The sequence below is a fragment of the Myotis myotis genome, unplaced genomic scaffold, assembly GCF_014108235.1.
Source record: "Myotis myotis isolate mMyoMyo1 unplaced genomic scaffold, mMyoMyo1.p scaffold_m19_p_9, whole genome shotgun sequence".
Taxonomy (NCBI): Eukaryota; Metazoa; Chordata; class Mammalia; order Chiroptera; family Vespertilionidae; genus Myotis; species Myotis myotis.
The window spans coordinates 58,276,029-58,294,442 of NW_023416401.1; the positions used below are offsets into that span (position 1 = coordinate 58,276,029).

The 18,414-nt window shown below is 44.0% G+C and overlaps 1 protein-coding gene across 8 annotated transcripts in view; it reads left to right on the plus strand.

The window, feature by feature from the left end:
* Positions 1 to 15,483, plus strand: part of LOC118663822 (copine-1) — a 39,178-nt gene extending 23,695 nt beyond the window's left edge. For 6 of the 8 annotated variants that reach the window (XM_036323827.1, XM_036323829.1, XM_036323828.1 and 3 more), the window contains 15 exons: positions 9,369 to 9,497; positions 9,595 to 9,774; positions 9,942 to 10,016; positions 10,108 to 10,179; positions 10,330 to 10,410; positions 10,585 to 10,674; positions 10,810 to 10,896; positions 11,000 to 11,086; positions 11,181 to 11,240; positions 11,320 to 11,453; positions 11,559 to 11,613; positions 11,858 to 11,909; positions 14,430 to 14,563; positions 14,701 to 14,937; positions 15,141 to 15,483. In XM_036323827.1, coding sequence (XP_036179720.1) covers positions 9,369 to 9,497; positions 9,595 to 9,774; positions 9,942 to 10,016; positions 10,108 to 10,179; positions 10,330 to 10,410; positions 10,585 to 10,674; positions 10,810 to 10,896; positions 11,000 to 11,086; positions 11,181 to 11,240; positions 11,320 to 11,453; positions 11,559 to 11,613; positions 11,858 to 11,909; positions 14,430 to 14,563; positions 14,701 to 14,937; positions 15,141 to 15,281 — 1,614 coding nt within the window. In that variant the 3' untranslated portion in view covers positions 15,282 to 15,483. Of the gene's footprint in view, positions 1 to 5,750; positions 8,444 to 9,368; positions 9,498 to 9,594; positions 9,775 to 9,941; positions 10,017 to 10,107; positions 10,180 to 10,329; positions 10,411 to 10,584; positions 10,675 to 10,809; positions 10,897 to 10,999; positions 11,087 to 11,180; positions 11,241 to 11,319; positions 11,454 to 11,558; positions 11,614 to 11,857; positions 11,910 to 14,429; positions 14,564 to 14,700; positions 14,938 to 15,140 lie in introns of those variants that run through there. The other 2 variants (XM_036323825.1, XM_036323824.1) reach the window with 2 other exon arrangements.
* Positions 15,484 to 18,414: the final 2,931 nt, after the last annotated feature.

Here is an 18,414-nt window from a genome sequence, read left to right on the forward strand (position 1 = left end):
ACTGAATAGGTCTAAGTAAATGGGTGCACTCACGAGTCACTGAGAGTAAACAAATCCACATGGCTGGGGCATGGCTTATAGGATGTTAGAACACTGCAGAACATCAGGGCAGGAGTTAAAACTACTGCAGAAAGTCACGCCAGGCAACAACAAAATCAATTACCTTGCACTATGCAGTGTGATCACATGCTAATCATTTGCGGAACATTGTTTACAAGCAGTGTTCTTAGATTTAAATATGTAGACTATGGTTGTAGATATGTAATATTTATGTCAAAAAAATTACTACAGTGTTTTTTTCAATCTATGGCCTATTCGCTAAAATGTATTCAAGACAGTGAATTAATAACAAAACATCTGTTTATTTAATTATAAGCAAATCTTGGTTTAAAGTATTTTAATATGATACACAGGGAATTTTGTCCGTTAAATCCAAAGTCCATTAAATCAAGGTCTGCAAAATCGAGGGTTTACTGTATTCCATGGGTGCTGTTCCACACATTGTGAACCTATGGAGAATTTCCTGATTGGCTTTCAAGACGTGATCCAGCATCTGAGCTGCGCCAGCCTGGCAAGGTAGGCAAAGGAGTATGACAGTGCTTTGGTTTGTTGAAGGAGCGCTCCTGCCACCCAGACATTGGCACTGTATTCTTCCTCCTCACAGCCTGGAAATGGGATTGAAGGCTGGTGCATCTTTCCTTGGTAGGCTTTTGGGAATAGAGGGCAGTGTGTCTCCTGAGCATAAAGTGCTGATGAGTTTCAGCTCAACTGGCACAGAATTGGATCTAGGAGAAAAGATCTAATTTTGGATTTATGAAGAGCAGAGTTAGAATCTCCCAAGGCAGGGGAGAATATGAAGGGCAGATTAATCCCTACTGGCAGAGAGTGGGATTCCTTATCAACAGTGGTCTGCTGGTCAGTAGGCTAGTTAGGGCAAGAGAAGTCCTCATTTTTATCATTTGTCCAGTTTCTGTGGTTTAAAACTTACCTAGGCCATCTGCTTATAAAATTTCTTAATATTTGTTATCTCTTGCAAACCATACATGCCTGCTTTGGCACACTTCTGCAAGCCTCCCTCAGGCATTTTGAATTCCCATTATGTGCATAGGTTTGTGCTGTGTGACATAGGAGTTGCTGAAGCATCATCTAAGTTTATTTCTTTGACAGGCAGAGGACTGGAAACATTAACAGAATACAACTGTAGCATGGATTGAGTATAGTAGTCCAGAGTGAGACATTGAGTAGTGGTGGGATCATGAAAAGGAGAGCATGTGAGAGCTAGGCTTGAAGGATAATAATAGTTAACACTCATTGGTAATAATAGTGCCAGACTCTGTACTAACCATCTTTCATATATTATTTGTACAAATCTTCAGAAATAGGTAATATTGCCCACTTTACACCTGAGGATCTTGAGGCTAGAGAGTATTTTGCCCAAGTTACATAGGTAAGATATCATTCTCGTAGGTGAGTGGTAGTTTCTAATTGTGGTCAGGAAGGAGTGAGGCCATTATTTGGAGCCTGGTCACTTCACTGCAGAACCCATACCCTTGCCCACTACATCAGATTGCTATCTATATTATAAAAGGCCAGTGGCCGAAACCGTTTGGCTCAGTGGATAGAGCGTCGGCCTGCGGACTGAAAGGTCCCGGGTTCGATTCCGGTCAGGGGCATGTACCTGGGTTGCGGGCACATCCCCAGTAGGAGATGTGCAGGAGGCAGCTGATCGATGTTCCTCTCTCATCGATGTTTCTAACTCTCTATCTCTCTCCCTTTCTCTCTGTAAAAAATCAATAAAATATATTTTAAAAAAAATAAAATAAAAGGCCAGTGGCCGTAACGACCAAACGACCGGTCACCAGGAGGTGCATTGATGGGTCTTGCGGTGTGGCGGGTCTGGAGTCCCGCTGGTGAAATGGGTCTGGGGTCTTGTGTGATTTCGCGCACTGGGCCTCTAGTTGAATATAAGAAGAAAGCTTCTTTAGGAGAGAAAAAGAGTATAGCTACAGTCCAAAGTTCTAGACTAGGTGGGAGTCAGAATATTTGAGTTGTAGTCCTCATTTTACTTAACCATTTATGTGACCTTAGCCAAATCACATCTTTCTTCCTTAAATTGAAGGACTTGGATTAGATGGTCACTCAGTTCCTTTTTATTTTTAAGTTATAAAAATGAGAATGAGTCCCATTGCGTGGCTCTGTTGTTTGGAGTGTTGTCCTATACACCAAAAAGGTTGTGGTTTTATTCCTGGTCAGGGGACATACCTAGGTTGCAGGTTCGATCCCCGGTCAGGCACATAATAAGGCAACTGATCGATGTTCTCTCCCCCACTCCTTCCTCTTTAAAATCAATAAACACCTTCGGGTGAGGATTAAAGAACTTTTTTTTTTTTTTTTTTTTTGATCCTGGCCAGTGTGGCTCAGTTGGTTGAATGCACCGAAAGGTCCCAGTTCAATTCCCTGTCAGGGCCCATTCCTGGTTGGGGTACACGCCTGGGTTGCGGGCTCCATTCCCTGTAGGGGGTGTGCAGGAGGCTGCAGATTGATGTTTCATTGATGTTTCTCTTCCTCTCTTTAGAATCAATAAAAACATTTAAAAATTTTTGTTTTTTTAAATGAGAATGAGTATGGCTTTAAGAAATAGTGGGGGAGCCCTAGCCATTTTAGCTCAGTGGATAGAGCATTGGCCTTCAGATTGAAGGGTCCCAGGTTTGATTCCGGTCTAGGGCACATGCCCAGGTTGTGGGCTTAATCCCCAGTAAGGGGCGTGCAGGAGGCAACTAGCTGACGAATGATTCTCTCTCATCATTGATGTTTCTATCTCTCTCCCTCTCCCTTCTTCTCTGAAAGCAAGAAAAGTATCTTTAAAAAGAAAGAAAGAGTGGGGGAAAGTGCCCTGTCAGGGTATGGGGCTTGGAAAGCATTAAGGTTGGTGATGGGGATAAGCAGAGGAAAGCAACCTACAAGGGGGAGTGAAAAGCAATGAGACTCCAAGTGTAAGTAAAGGCAGAAAAGGTTGATGCTATATATTTAGATGTTTCCATTTGCAATTCTTGACTAGCACAAAATGGAAAGGTGGGTGTTGGGGAAACAGATAAGCTAGTCTTTTGTGTTGGGTTTTCCTAGAAAGTTCACTTCTCCATTGATGGCTTCAACAGCAAGTAGGCCAGGGCTAGATTTGGCTTATTTCTGAGGATCCTTGAATTATTACTCCTTTCCTAGCATTAATTCAGCAGTTATTTACAAAGCACCTACTTGATGTGAATGGGAACAAGATTTGGTCTCTCCTGTTGAATTTATAGTCTAATAGGGAAATCGATAATAAGTAAGTAAATAAATGACACATTTTGAGAGACTTATGAGAAGCTGGATTTTGTTGGGTTGGAGTCAGGGAAGGTCTCAACATAGAGAACAGATCAGAGGGGACAGAGGGAATGGGGAGACCAGTTAGGAGACATAGATATCCAGGCAAGACCTGGTCAGTATTAGCCAGACCTCTCTTACAAAAACAAATGAGAAAATTTCTGAGACTTCTCTCTTATTGATTCACTTAAATGTGATATTTAATATGGTTTTGTCAAGTTCCAGTTCTATAAAGGAAGCTGAAAGTCCCTTACAATTAATTATACTGGGGCTAGATGTAAGTAAGCAAGTCTGGTTTAAAGTATATAGCTGTTCAAGAGATACAGGACAGAAGAGTGACATGGAACTAGGAATTTTAATTATAGAAGATTTCCAAACAGAGATAGACTTGCAGGTAGATTGTAAAGGAGATAAATAGGATTTGGGAGAGATTAATCTATGTATTAGATAGTTTAAAAGGAATATTACTTAAAGGCTAGAAAACTGCACATTAAAGCCCTGGCCGATGTGGCTCAGTTGGTTGGGTGTCATCCTGTACACCTAAGGGCTGCGGTTTGATTCCGGGTCAAGGCACATGCCTGGGTTGCAGGCTCCATCCCCAGTTGGGGGCATGCTGGAAGCAGCTGATTGATACCTTGCTCTCACATTGATGTTTTTCTCTCTCCATCTCCTTTCCTCTCTAAAAATTGATTTAAAAACATTTTTAAAGAATACTTAGTGTTATAAAGAGTTGCTAATTCCAGTGAGAAAGCAAAGGAGGCAGATCTTTGGAAAAAAAAAAGTGGTTTTACAGGTAGCTCTAATCTCTCAGAATGGAATTGAGCTCCATATGCTGCTGAGGCACATGTGGGCCCACAGCATTCTGGTTGTGGTTCTAGTCTGGACAGAGAAGAAATTGAAAAAGAATAGAATAGGCGCCGAAACCGGTTTGGCTCAGTGGATAGAGCGTCGGCCTGCGGACTGAAGGGTCCCGGGTTTGATTCGGTCAGGGGCATGTACCTGGGTTGCGGGCATATCCCCAGTGGGGGATGTGCAGGAGGCGGCTGATCGATGTTTCTCTCTCATCGATGTTTCTAGCTCTCTATCTCTCTCCCTTCCTCTCTGTAAAAAATCAATAAAATATATTTTTTAAAAAAAGAATAGAATAGGACCAGCTGTGGAGAAAGTGGTGGAAATGGTATTGGGATAAAAATGGTAATAGAAAAGAATGCTCTGTTCTATCAGACATTGAGGCCTAGCATAGGAAAAGCCTCCTGGCCCACTGCATGTGTTTGGCCCAGACCAAAAGCCTCTCTCTCTGGAATCTTCGAGAAAAATCATGGAAGAGGCAGCAGCTCCAGTTGTTGCCTGTAATCTCGCCGTCACAGATAATTACTGTTCATGTTTTTGTAGTTCACTACAAAAGTCTATCAGGGATAAGCCTGCAGTCCTCCATTTAAATTTTCTCCCAACACTTAATTATAAAAACTTTGAACATACAAGTTGAAAAAGTTGTATAGTGAATACCCATATATCCACTCTTTAGGTCTACAATGAACATTTTTCCTATATTTGTTTTACCACACATAACCATTCAACAAACCATTTTATTTTTTGGTACATTTCAAAGAAGTGCAACCATCAGCATACCTCACCCATAAACATTTCAAAATACCTTAACTTGAGTTTAGTATTTTTCAGTGTTTTTGGGGGGAAGGGTGGTAAATTTTACATGCAATAAGATGTATACACCTTAAGAATACCATTAGGTAAAAATGACCAGTGCACCCTGCTGATGTGGCTCAGTTGTTGGAGCTTCGTCCCGTACACTGAAAGGTTGTGGGTTCAATCTCTGTTACAGTCGGGGCATTTACAGGAGGCAACTGATGGATGTTTCTCTTCCCCTCTCTCTAAAAAAATACACACATAAAAAAACAAGTGCACCTGTGACTTACATTCCTATTGAGATAAAGAACTTTTCCATTCCCCATAGAGTTCTCTCCTGCCTCTTCTCAGTTAATACCTGCCCCTACTCTGTGGGACAAGGGAAGAACAACCAGTATTCCAAAATATTTTCACCATAGACTAGTTCTGCCTGTTCTAAAACTTTCTAAGTATAATCTGTGTATTTATGCTTCAAATTCATGTTGCAGATATTAATAGTTTCTTTTGTTGCTGAGTGGTTTTCTTTTTTTTTTTTTTACTAAATCGTTTTTTGGGTTTTTTTAAATTAATTTTTTACAGAGAGGAAGGGAGAGGGATAGAGAGTTAGAAACATCAATCAGCTGCCTCCTGCACACCCCCCCACCGGGGATGTGCCCGCAACCAAGGTACATGCCCTTGATTGGAATCGAACCCGGGACCTTTCAGTTCGCAGGCTGACGTTCTGTCCACTGAGCCAAACCAGTTAGGGCCTGAGTGGTTTTCTATTACCTATATAAACATTACAGTTTGTCCATTCTCATGTTGATGGACACCTGAGCTGTTTCAAATTTGGGGCTATTACGAATAAAACTGCTACGCACATTCTTGTACAAATCCTTTTGTGGACATAGTATTTTCTTTTGACTAAAAATTTAGGAGTGGAATTGTTTTGGACTAGGTGTATGTTTGGTTTTCTAACCAAACTTTGTATATTTAATGCTTTCACTAACAGCAAATGAGAGTTCCATGTTTCTTGCCAGCATTTGGCATTCTTGGTGTTTTTACTTTTTAGCCATTATGATGGGTATGTAATAATATCTCATTGTGGTTTTAATTTGCATTTTCCTGATGATTAAGTGCTATTGATCACTTCCTTTGCTTATTTCCAATTCATATATTTTTCTTTAAGAAGTATCTGCTATTTTTTGCCCATTTTAAAATTGACTGTCATTTAATATTGAGTTCCAGGAGTCCTGCATTTAAATTATAAAAGATAATGGTAGGAAAGATTTACTGCAGGACATTCCTTTAAATGGAAAAAGCCTGAAGGTTTGAGTTGAGCAAAAGCACATCATTTGTTTAGCAAATGGTTGTTAATACTAGCCATGTACTGAGCACTAGTATTAGAGATACAGAAATAATACCCAGTCCTCATTCCAAGGAGCCCGTAGATTACAAGGGTAGATGTAATCTATGGGTAGATGTAAAGTAAAAAAATTTTGATGTGGTGGTTTCAATGATACTTTTAAAAAATATATTTAAAAAATATTTACTGAGGACCTACTATAGGGTAGGTACTATTGTAGGTACTGTAGACTAGAGGTAGACAAACCAGATATGGTTCCTACAGCTTATTTTCTGGAGGCCATGAGATTGATATTGTGTGTATGTGCATCAGAAATGAAACCTGGCTAGAACATACATGTGTGACGAGATGAATAGTTAGGCAAGGGTCAGGTCTTGCAGAGCCGTGTAGACCATGGAACTCACTTTGGATTTTATTTTTGAGTGTTAGGAAGCCATTGCAGAGTTCTAAGCAGAGAAACAGAAATGGCATGGTCTGGTTTCTGTTTGGCCAATAAACACCGAGGGGAGAGAGAGAGAGAGAGAGAGAGATTGATTGAGATTGCAGAAGGACTAATGAGGAAACCATTGCAACCATCTCCAGAGGAGAGAGAATAAATCATACATGGGGAAGGTCTGCAAGGCATCATGACAGAATAAAAGTATAGCAGAACCTTGGATGACAAGGCATTTGCTAGGCAGGAAAATCAGAGGTATCAGCATGTATGTTTGGATGACTAGTTGGGTGGGTGGTGGAATAGAAGGAGATAGAACAGACGGGGAAGGGCTTTGAAGGATAAATTGGGGACACAGAATTAACACATTATACAACTACTAATTCTATGTAGATGTGTCCTCTGGGGTTGTGCCACAGGTGGCCCAGCTAGGGAGTTTGGCTCTGAATCTAAGGGCCATAAGCATCTATAAGAGCTTCTAGTTAGGATAGAGACTCTCTGGAAGCTGGCATCAAGTATGATTAGGTGAGGCAGTGCTAAGGAGGAAAAATCAGGGAAGAGGCAAGAGACAAGGAAGTTAGGTAGGGGTTGCACTGGGGGTAGAGGCTTTAGGCTTAGAATGAATATTCAATTGGACTTCAGGTGTGGATTGAGAGAAAATGCTAATGAGGCCCTTTAACAAATACAAAATCAGTAGTATAAAATATTGAAACGGTAGAGAAATGTATAGAGTGTATAGAAGTCTTACCTTCATTCCACTCCTCTGAGCTGTACATAAAAGTTGCATTTATTTGGTGTCTGTCCCATTTTTTCTAGTGTGTGTATTTTATATATTCAATGCTATTGTATATACACACAATTGGAGTTTAAAATGAAGTCATACTCTTCTTACTGTTTAATACCAATATTATAGTTCTGCCTTAGTAATTTGTACCTGCTACTCAGAATCTATTGTTTGAATGTTCCATAATTAGTCACTACCCAATAAGCTGTCTCAAGTTTTTCACTGTTCTCAGCAATAGTGAAATTAGTATTCTTCTTCATTTGTTTCTGTACTGTACAAACATTACTTCAGAGAATATGTGAGGTAAGAAGGAGTCAGATTGTGACTTGGTGAAATATTGCCCCACATTCTAGGGGCAATATTCAAAAGAACAGCGGCTGTTTCTCCAGATTTTAGCAGGGGGTTCACTGCTTCCAGGTATCATGGTTTCTCAGAGTGAGATGGAATAGGCTTTTCTGTGGAATTTTAGACTGGGGAAGAAAAAGAACTAATGTAGAAGTGAGAATTCAACAGACTTGGCTTGGTTGGGGTAGGACTTTATGGAGCAGGACTTTCTAATGTGTGGATTTTAAGAAGTGCGTTTCCCTCATTGGATGCATTCAAATAGAGGCTGAGGTGCTGTGGAGGGGCAGTATGTGAAGCAAGTTGAACTCTTAAGAATTATTCCAACTTTGGTTGATGGCATTCAAGATGAAGATCATGGAGTACCAAGATGGGAACAGCACTAACTGTGCTGGCTTGGGGAAGGATTGACTGAGGGAGTTTAAAGGAGGCTGAGACTGGAGGCATCCTGGGGTATGGTGCTGAGAAACCTGGAATGCTGAATGTTAAGCTGAACGAAAGATCTGACCTTATTTGCACCTCTGGTGGTCTGCAGGTGTGTGCGTCAGGGGGAACACAAGGATAGTGAGGGGTCTGAGGATAATTGTTATGGTGACTATAGGAGAAGGGGGTTACATGGGAATCATGGTGGCTCATGCAAGAAAATAGTGTTTCCAGAAGAGGAAATGGATGAATTGGAGAAGTTTGGTGGTATTTGATTGCCAATTTGGAGATGGCTGGGCTGGGAGTTGAGGCTGGAGGTGATCTTTTGGATTTCATTCAGTAAATATTTATTGTCTAGGTGTTTGGGATAGAGCAATGAACAGAAGAGACAAATATCCCTTCCTTCACGGAGTTTTCATTCTAGTGGGGAAGACAAATTATATAAGTCTATATAGATATTACAGAGTGACAAATACTAAAGAGTAAACACAAGAAAGAGCTTTAGGATGTGTCAGTGACAGTGGGGTTAAAATTTTAATATGTCTATTAAAAAGAGCCTTTTCCTCCATAAGACGATTTTGAATAAAAAACCTGGAGAGATGAGGGAACAGCAAGCCACGTGGATATGAGGTTCATAACATTCCATGCTTTAAGGTTTAGAAATAAGCTTCTTTGAAAAGTGGCAAACAAGCAGACCTGTGTGGCCAGAATGTAGTGAGCAAGAGATAAGGTAGTAGATCAGGTTAGAAAAATCTAAATCATTTAAGGCCTTGTAAGCCATGGGAGGGTTGAATTTTTCCTAAGCAGTGGGAAATCATTAGAGGGTTTGGCCATAGGTGTGACAGGACCCAAATTATGTTTTAACAGGACACCTTGGTTGCTGTATTAAGAATGGCTTGTTGGTGTGAGGATGTCTTGGGGTGGACACGGCTCAGCCCTGCCTGGGTGTAGTCTTCTTGACTTCCCAAGCTGAGACATACAGCCAGGGAAGGGTGGAGAAGCACCTTTGATGTTTGACTCGGGTCCTTTTTCCCTAGATGGCCCACTGTGTGACCTTGGTTCAGCTGTCCATCTCCTGTGACCACCTCATTGACAAGGACATTGGGTCCAAGTCTGACCCACTCTGCGTCCTTTTACAGGATGTGGGAGGAGGCAACTGGACTGAGGTGAGAAGGACCATGCGGGTTAGGGTTGTGGAGGGAACCTAGGATTGTTTCAGGGTGGAAGTATGTGACTGTGAGGCTTATTGGCCTCTACCCACAGCTTGGCCGGACTGAGCGAGTACGGAACTGCTCGAGCCCCGAGTTCTCCAAAACTCTGCAGCTTGAGTACCACTTTGAAACAGTCCAGAAGCTCCGGTTTGGCATCTATGACATAGACAACAAGACACCTGAGCTGGGGGATGATGACTTCCTAGGAGGGGCTGAGTGTTCCCTAGGACAGGTACGTAGAGCCAGGGATGACACAGGTTTGGTAAGAGCCCTGTCAGACAACCCAGACTGCTTGGAACATGGAGGGAGGGGGTCAAGCAGGACTTAACTCAGCCTGAGATCTTTTTTTCTCTTGCTGCCTGAGATCTTGACCACTTCTTCCTCCCTACTGTGCCCCAGATTGTGTCCAGCCAGGTATTAACTCTACCCTTGATGCTGAAGCCTGGAAAACCTGCTGGGCTGGGGACCATCACGGTAAGAAAGAACTCTGTAAAGGGTGGAGTTGGGGATTTTACGTTAATGAGGAATTCATGAGGTAATACCATCTCCTTCCTCCCTTACCTAGGTCTCAGCTCAGGAGTTGAAGGATAGTCGTGTAGTAACCATGGAGGTGGAGGCCAGAAACCTAGATAAGAAGGTGTGTGTGGAAGGAGGCCGTGGGGGTTCTCTCCTACCCCAAGAATTAAGGAGACTGGAGTGGTGTGATGGGGGCCGAGGTGGGGACAGAGGTCTGGCATAGTCGTCGTTTCTCCCTCAATCTTACAACAGGTTTCTGTGGCATTGACAGGACTTCCTGGGGAAATCAGATCCATTCTTGGAGTTCTTCCGCCAGGCTGATGGGAAATGGCACCTGACATATAGATCTGAGGTGTGAGAACGCTGGGATTGGGTGGGGTGGGGTAAGAGAGAATCTCCTGGGGCTTATGACTACCAAGGGTTGGAACACAGGGAGAAAGAGACTACGTTGGGTAGAGAAAGGATGGCAGCTCCCCACACACAATCCCACAGCTCACTGGAGGCTTTGCCCTTTCTTCACCTTCAGGTAATCAAGAACAACCTGAACCCTACGTGGAAGCGCTTCTCTGTTCCCCTTCAGCATTTCTGTGGGGGAGACCCCAGCACACACATTCAGGTGAGGAGCTTGCCTTTTGAGTTACTGAATGGGGGCAGAGAAGCCAGGGAGGGATTTATTCTTACCTGGCACCTACCTCCTGTTCTTTATATACATACACACCTCCCCTCCCCCACCCCCACCCCCCACCTCCAGGTGCGATGCTCAGACTATGACAGTGATGGTTCACATGATCTCATTGGTACCTTCCACACCAGCTTGGCCCAGCTGCAAGCAGCCCCGGTGAGTGCTGGCCCTGCTCTGGGGAGAAGAGGGCAGAGCAGCTTCATTCAGTTTTGGCTGATGCTCTCAGAGTTCCCTACCCTAATTTTTCTTTCCTCACCAGGTTGAGTTTGAATGCATCCATCCTGAGAAACAGCAGAAAAAGAAAAGCTACAAGAACTCTGGAACTATCCGTGTCAAGAATTGCCAGGTGAGACTAATAACCCATGAGACCCAAGCTGTGACCCCTGAGCTCCATGGCCCCAACCCCTTTACCTCAGTCATGACCCTGGTTTCATCTGCAGGTAGAAACAGAGTATTCATTCCTGGACTATGTGATGGGAGGCTGTCAAATCAACTTTACTGTAAGTTGCTTTACCAGGAGCAAGAGAACCCATCTGGGGCTCAAGGTGGCCTTCAGCTTCCCTCCTCCTATCCTCCTAGGTGGGCGTGGATTTTACAGGCTCCAATGGAGACCCCTCTTCACCTGACTCCCTGCACTACCTGAGCCCAACAGGGGTCAATGAGTATTTGACAGCACTCTGGAGTGTGGGCTGCGTGGTTCAGGACTATGACTCGTGAGTAGCTGCTCCTCTTGCCCATCCTCACTCCCTGCAGATGCTTCAGTCTCCGGGCTGACAGTGTCCTCACTGCCTCTTTCCCAATTCACTGTTCTCCTTCAGGGACAAGATGTTCCCCGCATTTGGATTTGGGGCCCAGGTGCCTCCTGACTGGCAGGTGAGTACTCTCTTCCCCTATCAATACTTGTGTTTTCCATTTCAGAGTCATGATTTTGGGGCAAGCAGTGCACTTGCTGTCTGGCACCCAGCTTTATACATGGTTGCAACTCTACAGGCATGTGTACAGCAAGTGCTTAGGACTAAATACCTCCTTTTTGATGCCTGGTACATACCATGATGCCCTTTTTCTGAGTACAAAGGTGATCAGAGGGGGAAGACCTCATTTTCATTCTTGCCCTTAGGTCTCCCATGAATTTGCCTTGAACTTCAACCCCAGTAACCCCTACTGTACAGGTAAGTCCCATTTTTCTTTGTAATGAATAAGGCAGGTCTGTTCACACCTAGAGGGCCAAGCCTGTGGTGGCAAGGGAGAGTGACTCCATTGTCCAGAAGAATGGATTTTAGAGGTAGGCCTCTGGAGTCAAACCTTCAACCTGACACTTACTAACCATGTGTTTTGGGGCCAGTTGCTTAGCTTCTGTGTGCTGTAGGATTACAGTATTATAGAATATTGAATATTTAAGGAGAGGATGTGTGTAAATTTGAAGCAATAAGCCTGGTACATAACGAAGTGCTCTCTAAAAAAAATGGTAGCTGTTATAGCAGTGATGGCGAACCTATGACACGCGTGTCAGAGGTGACACGCGAACTCATTTTTTTGGTTGATTTTTCTTTGTTAAATGGCATTTAAATATATAAAATAAATATCAAAAATATAAATCTTTGTTTTACTATGGTTGCAAATATCAAAAAATTTCTATATGTGACATGGCACCAGAGTTATGTTAGGGTTTTTCAAAATGCTGACACGCCGAGCTCAAAAGGTTCACCATCACTGTGTTATAGTATACTCTTTGCCTAAAAAAAAAGGCATCAGCTCTTTTCAGGGTGCTTTATGCCCCAAGCTCTTTTGTCTAAAAAGGGCCAAACCTTGTGGCTCCCCAGCTACTCTTTTAAAAAATAAATAAATAAATAATAATAATTTTAAAAATTAAATATATATATATATAGATTTCAGAGAGGAAGGGAGAGGGAGGGAGAGAAACATCAATGAGAGAGAATCATTGATTGGCTGCCTCCTGCATGCCCTCCCACTGGGGATTGAGCCCGCAACCCAGCCATGTGCCCTTGAGCAGAATCGAACCTGGGGCCTTTCAGTCCACAGGCTGACGCTCTGTCCATTGGGCAAAACTGGCTAGGGCCTCAGCTACTCTTTATGGGCAACAAGCCAAAGTGGAAAACTTTACCTATAATCTGCCTTTTTTTTTTTTCCAATGAGTTCAGACTTATAGAAAAGTTATAACACTAGTTATAGGGGGTTCACGTCATTGGAGCTCAGGGGTCAGGGCCTGGGTCACAGGAACTGTTGCTTACCTTTACCAGATTCCCCAAACATGAACATTTCACCACATTTCTTTGTTATTCTCTAACTCAAGTTCTCTCTCTCTCTCTCTCTCGATACACACACACACACACACACACACACACACACACACACACACTTTTTTTTCTGAAATGTTTGAGAATTGTAGTAAATTGGTACCCATCATCATGCACATGGCCCTTTATCCCTAAATACTTGTGTGTGTTTCCTAAAATCAAAGACCCTCTTACGTAACTACAGCACTCTTCTCAAAGTCAGAAAATTAACTTCAATACTATTATCCAATCTATCGAATTTATTCAAACTTTGCCAATTTTCCTATCTTTTTTTTTTCTCTCCCTCTTCAATTGTCCTATCTTTTATAGTAAAAGAAAACCTTATGTCACATGTTGCATTCAATTGTTTTGTCTTCCTGAGTTCATCCCTTCATGATAATTGACATTGTTTAAGATTACAGGCTAGATAATTTGTAGAATGCCCCTCAGTTTGGGTTTACCTGATATTTTTTCATAATTAGATTCAGATTATGCATTTTTGGTGGGAATATCACAGAAGTGATGCTGTGCTTTCTTCTTGGTGCACCACATCAGGAGGCACATGTTGTTGATTTATCCTGTTACCGGTCATGTTAACTTTGATCACTTGGTTAAGGTAGAGTCTACCAGGTTTCCCCGCTGTGCAAGTACTGTTTTTCTCTTTGTAATGAATAAGTATCTTTTTATACAAATATCTAATTACTCATCTTTTACCCCTTCTAGTTGTAGCATCCATTGATGATCCTTACCTGAATCAGTTATTTCTGATTGTCAAATTATTTTGTAATTCTTCCTTCTACTTTTATTAAGGAAGAGCTTTTCCTTATCTCTCATTATTTAATATTTTATTAAATGGATTGTAATTTACAATTGTTATTGAATTGTAATTTAATGCTCAATTGCCTTGGATTTTTCAGGGTATTCCCCTAAACTGTTTTATTTTTGTTTTTTGTTTTTTTAATATATTTTATTGATTTTCTACAGAGAAGAAGGGAGAGGGATAGAGAGTTAGAAACATCGATGAGAGAGAAACATCGTTCAGCTGCCTCCTGCACGCCCCGCAGTGGGGATGTGCCCGCAACCAAGGTACATGCCCTTGACCGGAATCCAACCTGGGACCCTTGAGTCCGCAGGCTGACACTCTATCCACTGAGCCAAACCGGTTCGGCCTAAACTGGGTTTTAATTCAAGCTGTGATATAGGGCAAGTGTCCCTCCTGTCTTTGGCCTTACTTTCCTCATTTGTAGGATAAGGTTAAGTATCCTGGGTTACCAGGGTGATTGAATGAAATGCACCAGGTTCCCAAATCTCTTCACCCAGGATGGGATGATGTCAGGCCTGGCTCAGTCCCGAGTGTACCAGTATTTTATAGTGTTTTTTGCCCTTCTTCTCTAGGTATCCAGGGTATTGTGGATGCCTACCGTCAAGCCCTGCCCCAAGTTCGCCTCTATGGCCCCACCAATTTTGCACCCATCATCAACCATGTAGCCAGGTTTGCAGCTCAGGCTGCACATCAGAGGACTGCCTCGGTGAGGGTTGTGGGAGTTAGTGGTGGTGGTGGGATGGTCTCAGTCAGTGGCTCCCTTGAGGGCTCTTGCCAGTGTGGGAATGTGTGGCTGGGGTGTTTAAAAGGTCTGACTCAGTATATGAATCCACTTGTCCCCAGCAATACTTCGTGCTGTTGCTGCTAACTGATGGTGCTGTGACTGATGTGGAGGCCACACGTGAGGCTGTAGTTCGTGCCTCTCACCTGCCCATGTCAGTGATCATTGTGGGTGTGGGTGGTGCTGACTTCGAGGCCATGGAGCAGCTGGATGCTGATGGTGGACCCCTGCGTACACGTTCCGGGGAGGGAGCTGCCCGTGACATAGTGCAGTTTGTGCCTTACCGCCGCTTTCAGAATGTGAGTGGGGTCAAGCTTGGGGACAGACCAGATCTGGGAGTTTACCCTTCTACCTTTCCCTGATGTAAGAGGTTAGAGATACCCTTTCCTCTAAGTCTGGGGCAGGGTTGGGTGTTGGGTTTTATATCCCTTCATGGGTATAATATGTAGGCCTTGGGAAGCTGTTATGGGCCCCACTGACCTTGCCCCTCTTCTCTGGGCAGGCTCCTCGGGAGGCATTGGCACAGACTGTGCTTGCAGAAGTACCTGGACAACTGGTCTCCTACTTCAAGGCCCAAGGTTGGGCCCCCTGCAAGCCTCTTCCACTCCCAGCCAAGGATCCTGCACAGGCCCCTCAGCCCTAGATTCTCCTGGAGGGTAGGTTGTGGCTGGTCCTCAGCCCTGTGTCCCCAAGGTTTATATGCACCAGCGCCCACCCCTGCACACACTCCTCAGTGCTAGCACTTTATATTTTATACTTTTATATTTGCTCCTGCTATTGCTGCTCCTGATTGTACCTTTTTGCCCCTGGAGCCCCTCATTCAATAAAGATCAATGATGACCACTGCTTTGTCAACCACTCTGTGTGTTTTTGGGTGGGAATCTGCTATTAGCCATGTTTGCTTCTCTCTGAGCCTATTGTTGACTTTAGGGATTGAATAAAGGATGCCTCTTACATAATAGCCTCACTCAAAGAAATAGCGTATTTCTACCCAGATATCTAGGGACACTGACTCTATTTTTGAAAATACAAAGATTGAATGTAAACCAAATACCCAGCCTGCCCTGCCTCAGAGCAGAACTGAGCTGGGAACGCAGGACAAGGTGGAAAATATTAGGGGAGGGATGGGTTCTAAGATGGAGCAAGGGCTATGCTAGATCTCCTGGGGAGGGAGCAGTGGAGTTCTAGTCCTAAAATAAGCCACAAGCCTGAATTGTTTAACGGCATTTACAGGGGCATTTCTGAAGGATTTGTTCCTTGAAATGGAAATGTTAAGTCAGTATATTTAAAAATTTAATATTGTGCCCAGCCAGTATGGCTCAGCGGTTTAGCATCGACCCAGGAACCAAGAGGCCACAGGTTCAATTCCCGGTCAGGGCACATGCCTGGATTGTGGGCTCAATTCCCTGTGGAGGGCATGCAGGAGGCAGCCATCCATGATGTTTCTCTCTCATCAATGTTTCTATCTCTGTCTATCCCTCTCCCTTCTCTCTAAAATACCAATAAAAACATTTCTTTAAATTTTTAATATTGTGCCCCCACAAAATGGCGACCAGCAGGAAGGTAGGGAGGGAGCGCGTGTGAGAGCGCAAGGAAGTGATAGAGGAGTGTGTGGACGTGTGTGGTGTGTGTGTATGAGCTAGGGACAGTTAGACTCTGCAGGTCTTCTAAGGGGCTGCTAAACCGGGCAGTCTTAGGCGGCGGAGTCCCGCTCCCTGCGCGGACACTCCTGGGCGGCCAGCACAGGCACAGCGACCACGCCATCTTGGGAAACAGAGCTGCTTGAGACTAGGATCCTGGCCTCAGCACCACCCAGTCTGATCTCAGACGCATACCAGGACCCTGCAGCCACTGGGGACAGAGACCTGTGACCACAGCTACAGACCTGCGGACACCAAAAGTTCAGAAATCCCCGCGGCAGATCCGTGAGTAACAGAGCCCGTCCCCCCTTCCCGCAGGCTCGAGGGCAGTGCCAGAGTAACTAACTGATAGACCCACCCCTTGCCGGGGCCTCAGCGCTGCAGGAACTTTGGCCTGGAAGTGCACAAGCACCTTGGAACTGATCCCGCATAGGGCTGGGTTCAGGAGTCCTGGGCTGGGAGCAAACGCGCGAACACAGGGAACTGATCATACGTGCACTGCCGGCTTCGGAGCCCTGGGCTGGGAGCTGCGCGAACACCGGGAACTGGTCCTGCTCGCACTGCCTGCTCCAGGAGCCCTGGGCTGGGAGCAGTCGCGTGAACACCCGGAATTTATCCCGCGTAGCACAGGCCCAGGGACCCCGATTCTCTGGGCAGGAGGCAGCACCAAGCACCAGTGACTTGACTGTGTTTCTTATCACCTGAGCCTGAGATCCTGATTCCCTATGCATTCATACTAAGAGCCAGTGACTCCAATTCCTGGTGCAAGGGCACACAGGGACCCTGATTCTCAAGGTGAGGTCCTGCGAAGCAACAGAGACTCTGATACTGGATTCTTGGGAAACTCTGACTCCTGGTGCACGCTAGGGAGCTCTGGTTTTCAACACGCTCCAGGGGGGTCTCTGTTTCAGCACAGTGCAGGCAGGGTCCCTGATTCTAAGGGCGCGTACGAGGCCACATTGAGCGCTGGCAACACTGACTCAGAGCGAGCCTGGTTCCCACCAACCCACAACAACCACACATCTTAGTGTCAGAGCTCTTCAGTGACACTAGGGTGGTGGGAGGCTCCTACTGCACACGGCCCAGGCCCACGCAACTTGGTGTTTGAACCATCGGGAGATAATCAGAATGGGGAGACGACACAACCCCCAGAGGAAAGACAATGAGGAGTCACCAAGAAAGGAAATTAATGAAGTTGAAGCATGCAACATGACAGAAAAATAATTCAGAATAATGGTTGTACAATTCATTCACCGGATGGATGAGAAAATCAACAACCTATGCAAGAATCAGGAAGAAATGAAAAGTGATATAGCTACAATCAAAAACACCATGGAAAGTTTCATCAGCAGACTAGAAGAAGCAGAGGACCGAATTAGTGAGTTAGAAGATAAGGCAGAGAAACAAGCTCAATCTGAACAGCAACTGGAGAAAAAAATTAAAAAGCAGGAGGAGAGCCTAAGGGAGCTTTGGGACAACATGAAACGAAGTAACATACGCTAATAGGGCTGCAAGAAGGACAAGAAGAGCAGCAAGGATTAGAAAATCTATTTGAAGAAATAATGACAGAAAACTTCCCAGATATGGGGAAGAAAAGAGTTACACAAGTATAGAGAGTCCCAGGCAAGATGAACCCCAAAAGACCCACACCAAGACACGTCATAATAATGATGGCAAATGTACAAGACAAAGAGAGAATCTTAAAGGCTGCAAGAGAGAAACAGAGAGTTACCTACAAAGGATCCCCCATCAGATTATCAAATGATTTCTTAACAGAAACACATCAGGCCAGAAAAGAATGGACAGAAATTTACAAAGTGATGCAAAGCAAAGGACTGAATCCAAGAATACTCTATCCAGCAAGGCTATCATTCAAAATTGAAGGGGAAATAAGAAGCTTCACAGACAAAAAATGGCTAAGGAAGTTTATCACCACCAAGCCAGCAATGCAAGAAATGCTAAAGGGACTGGTGTAAAAAGAAGAAAAAGCCCAGAAAGAAAACAGCCACAAAAAAATAGAAATGGCTACAAACAAGTACCTTTCAATAATAACTTTAAATGTAAATGGACTAAAAGGTCCAATCAAAAGACATCAAGTGGCTGAATGGATAAATTTTTAATATTGTAAATTGCCCT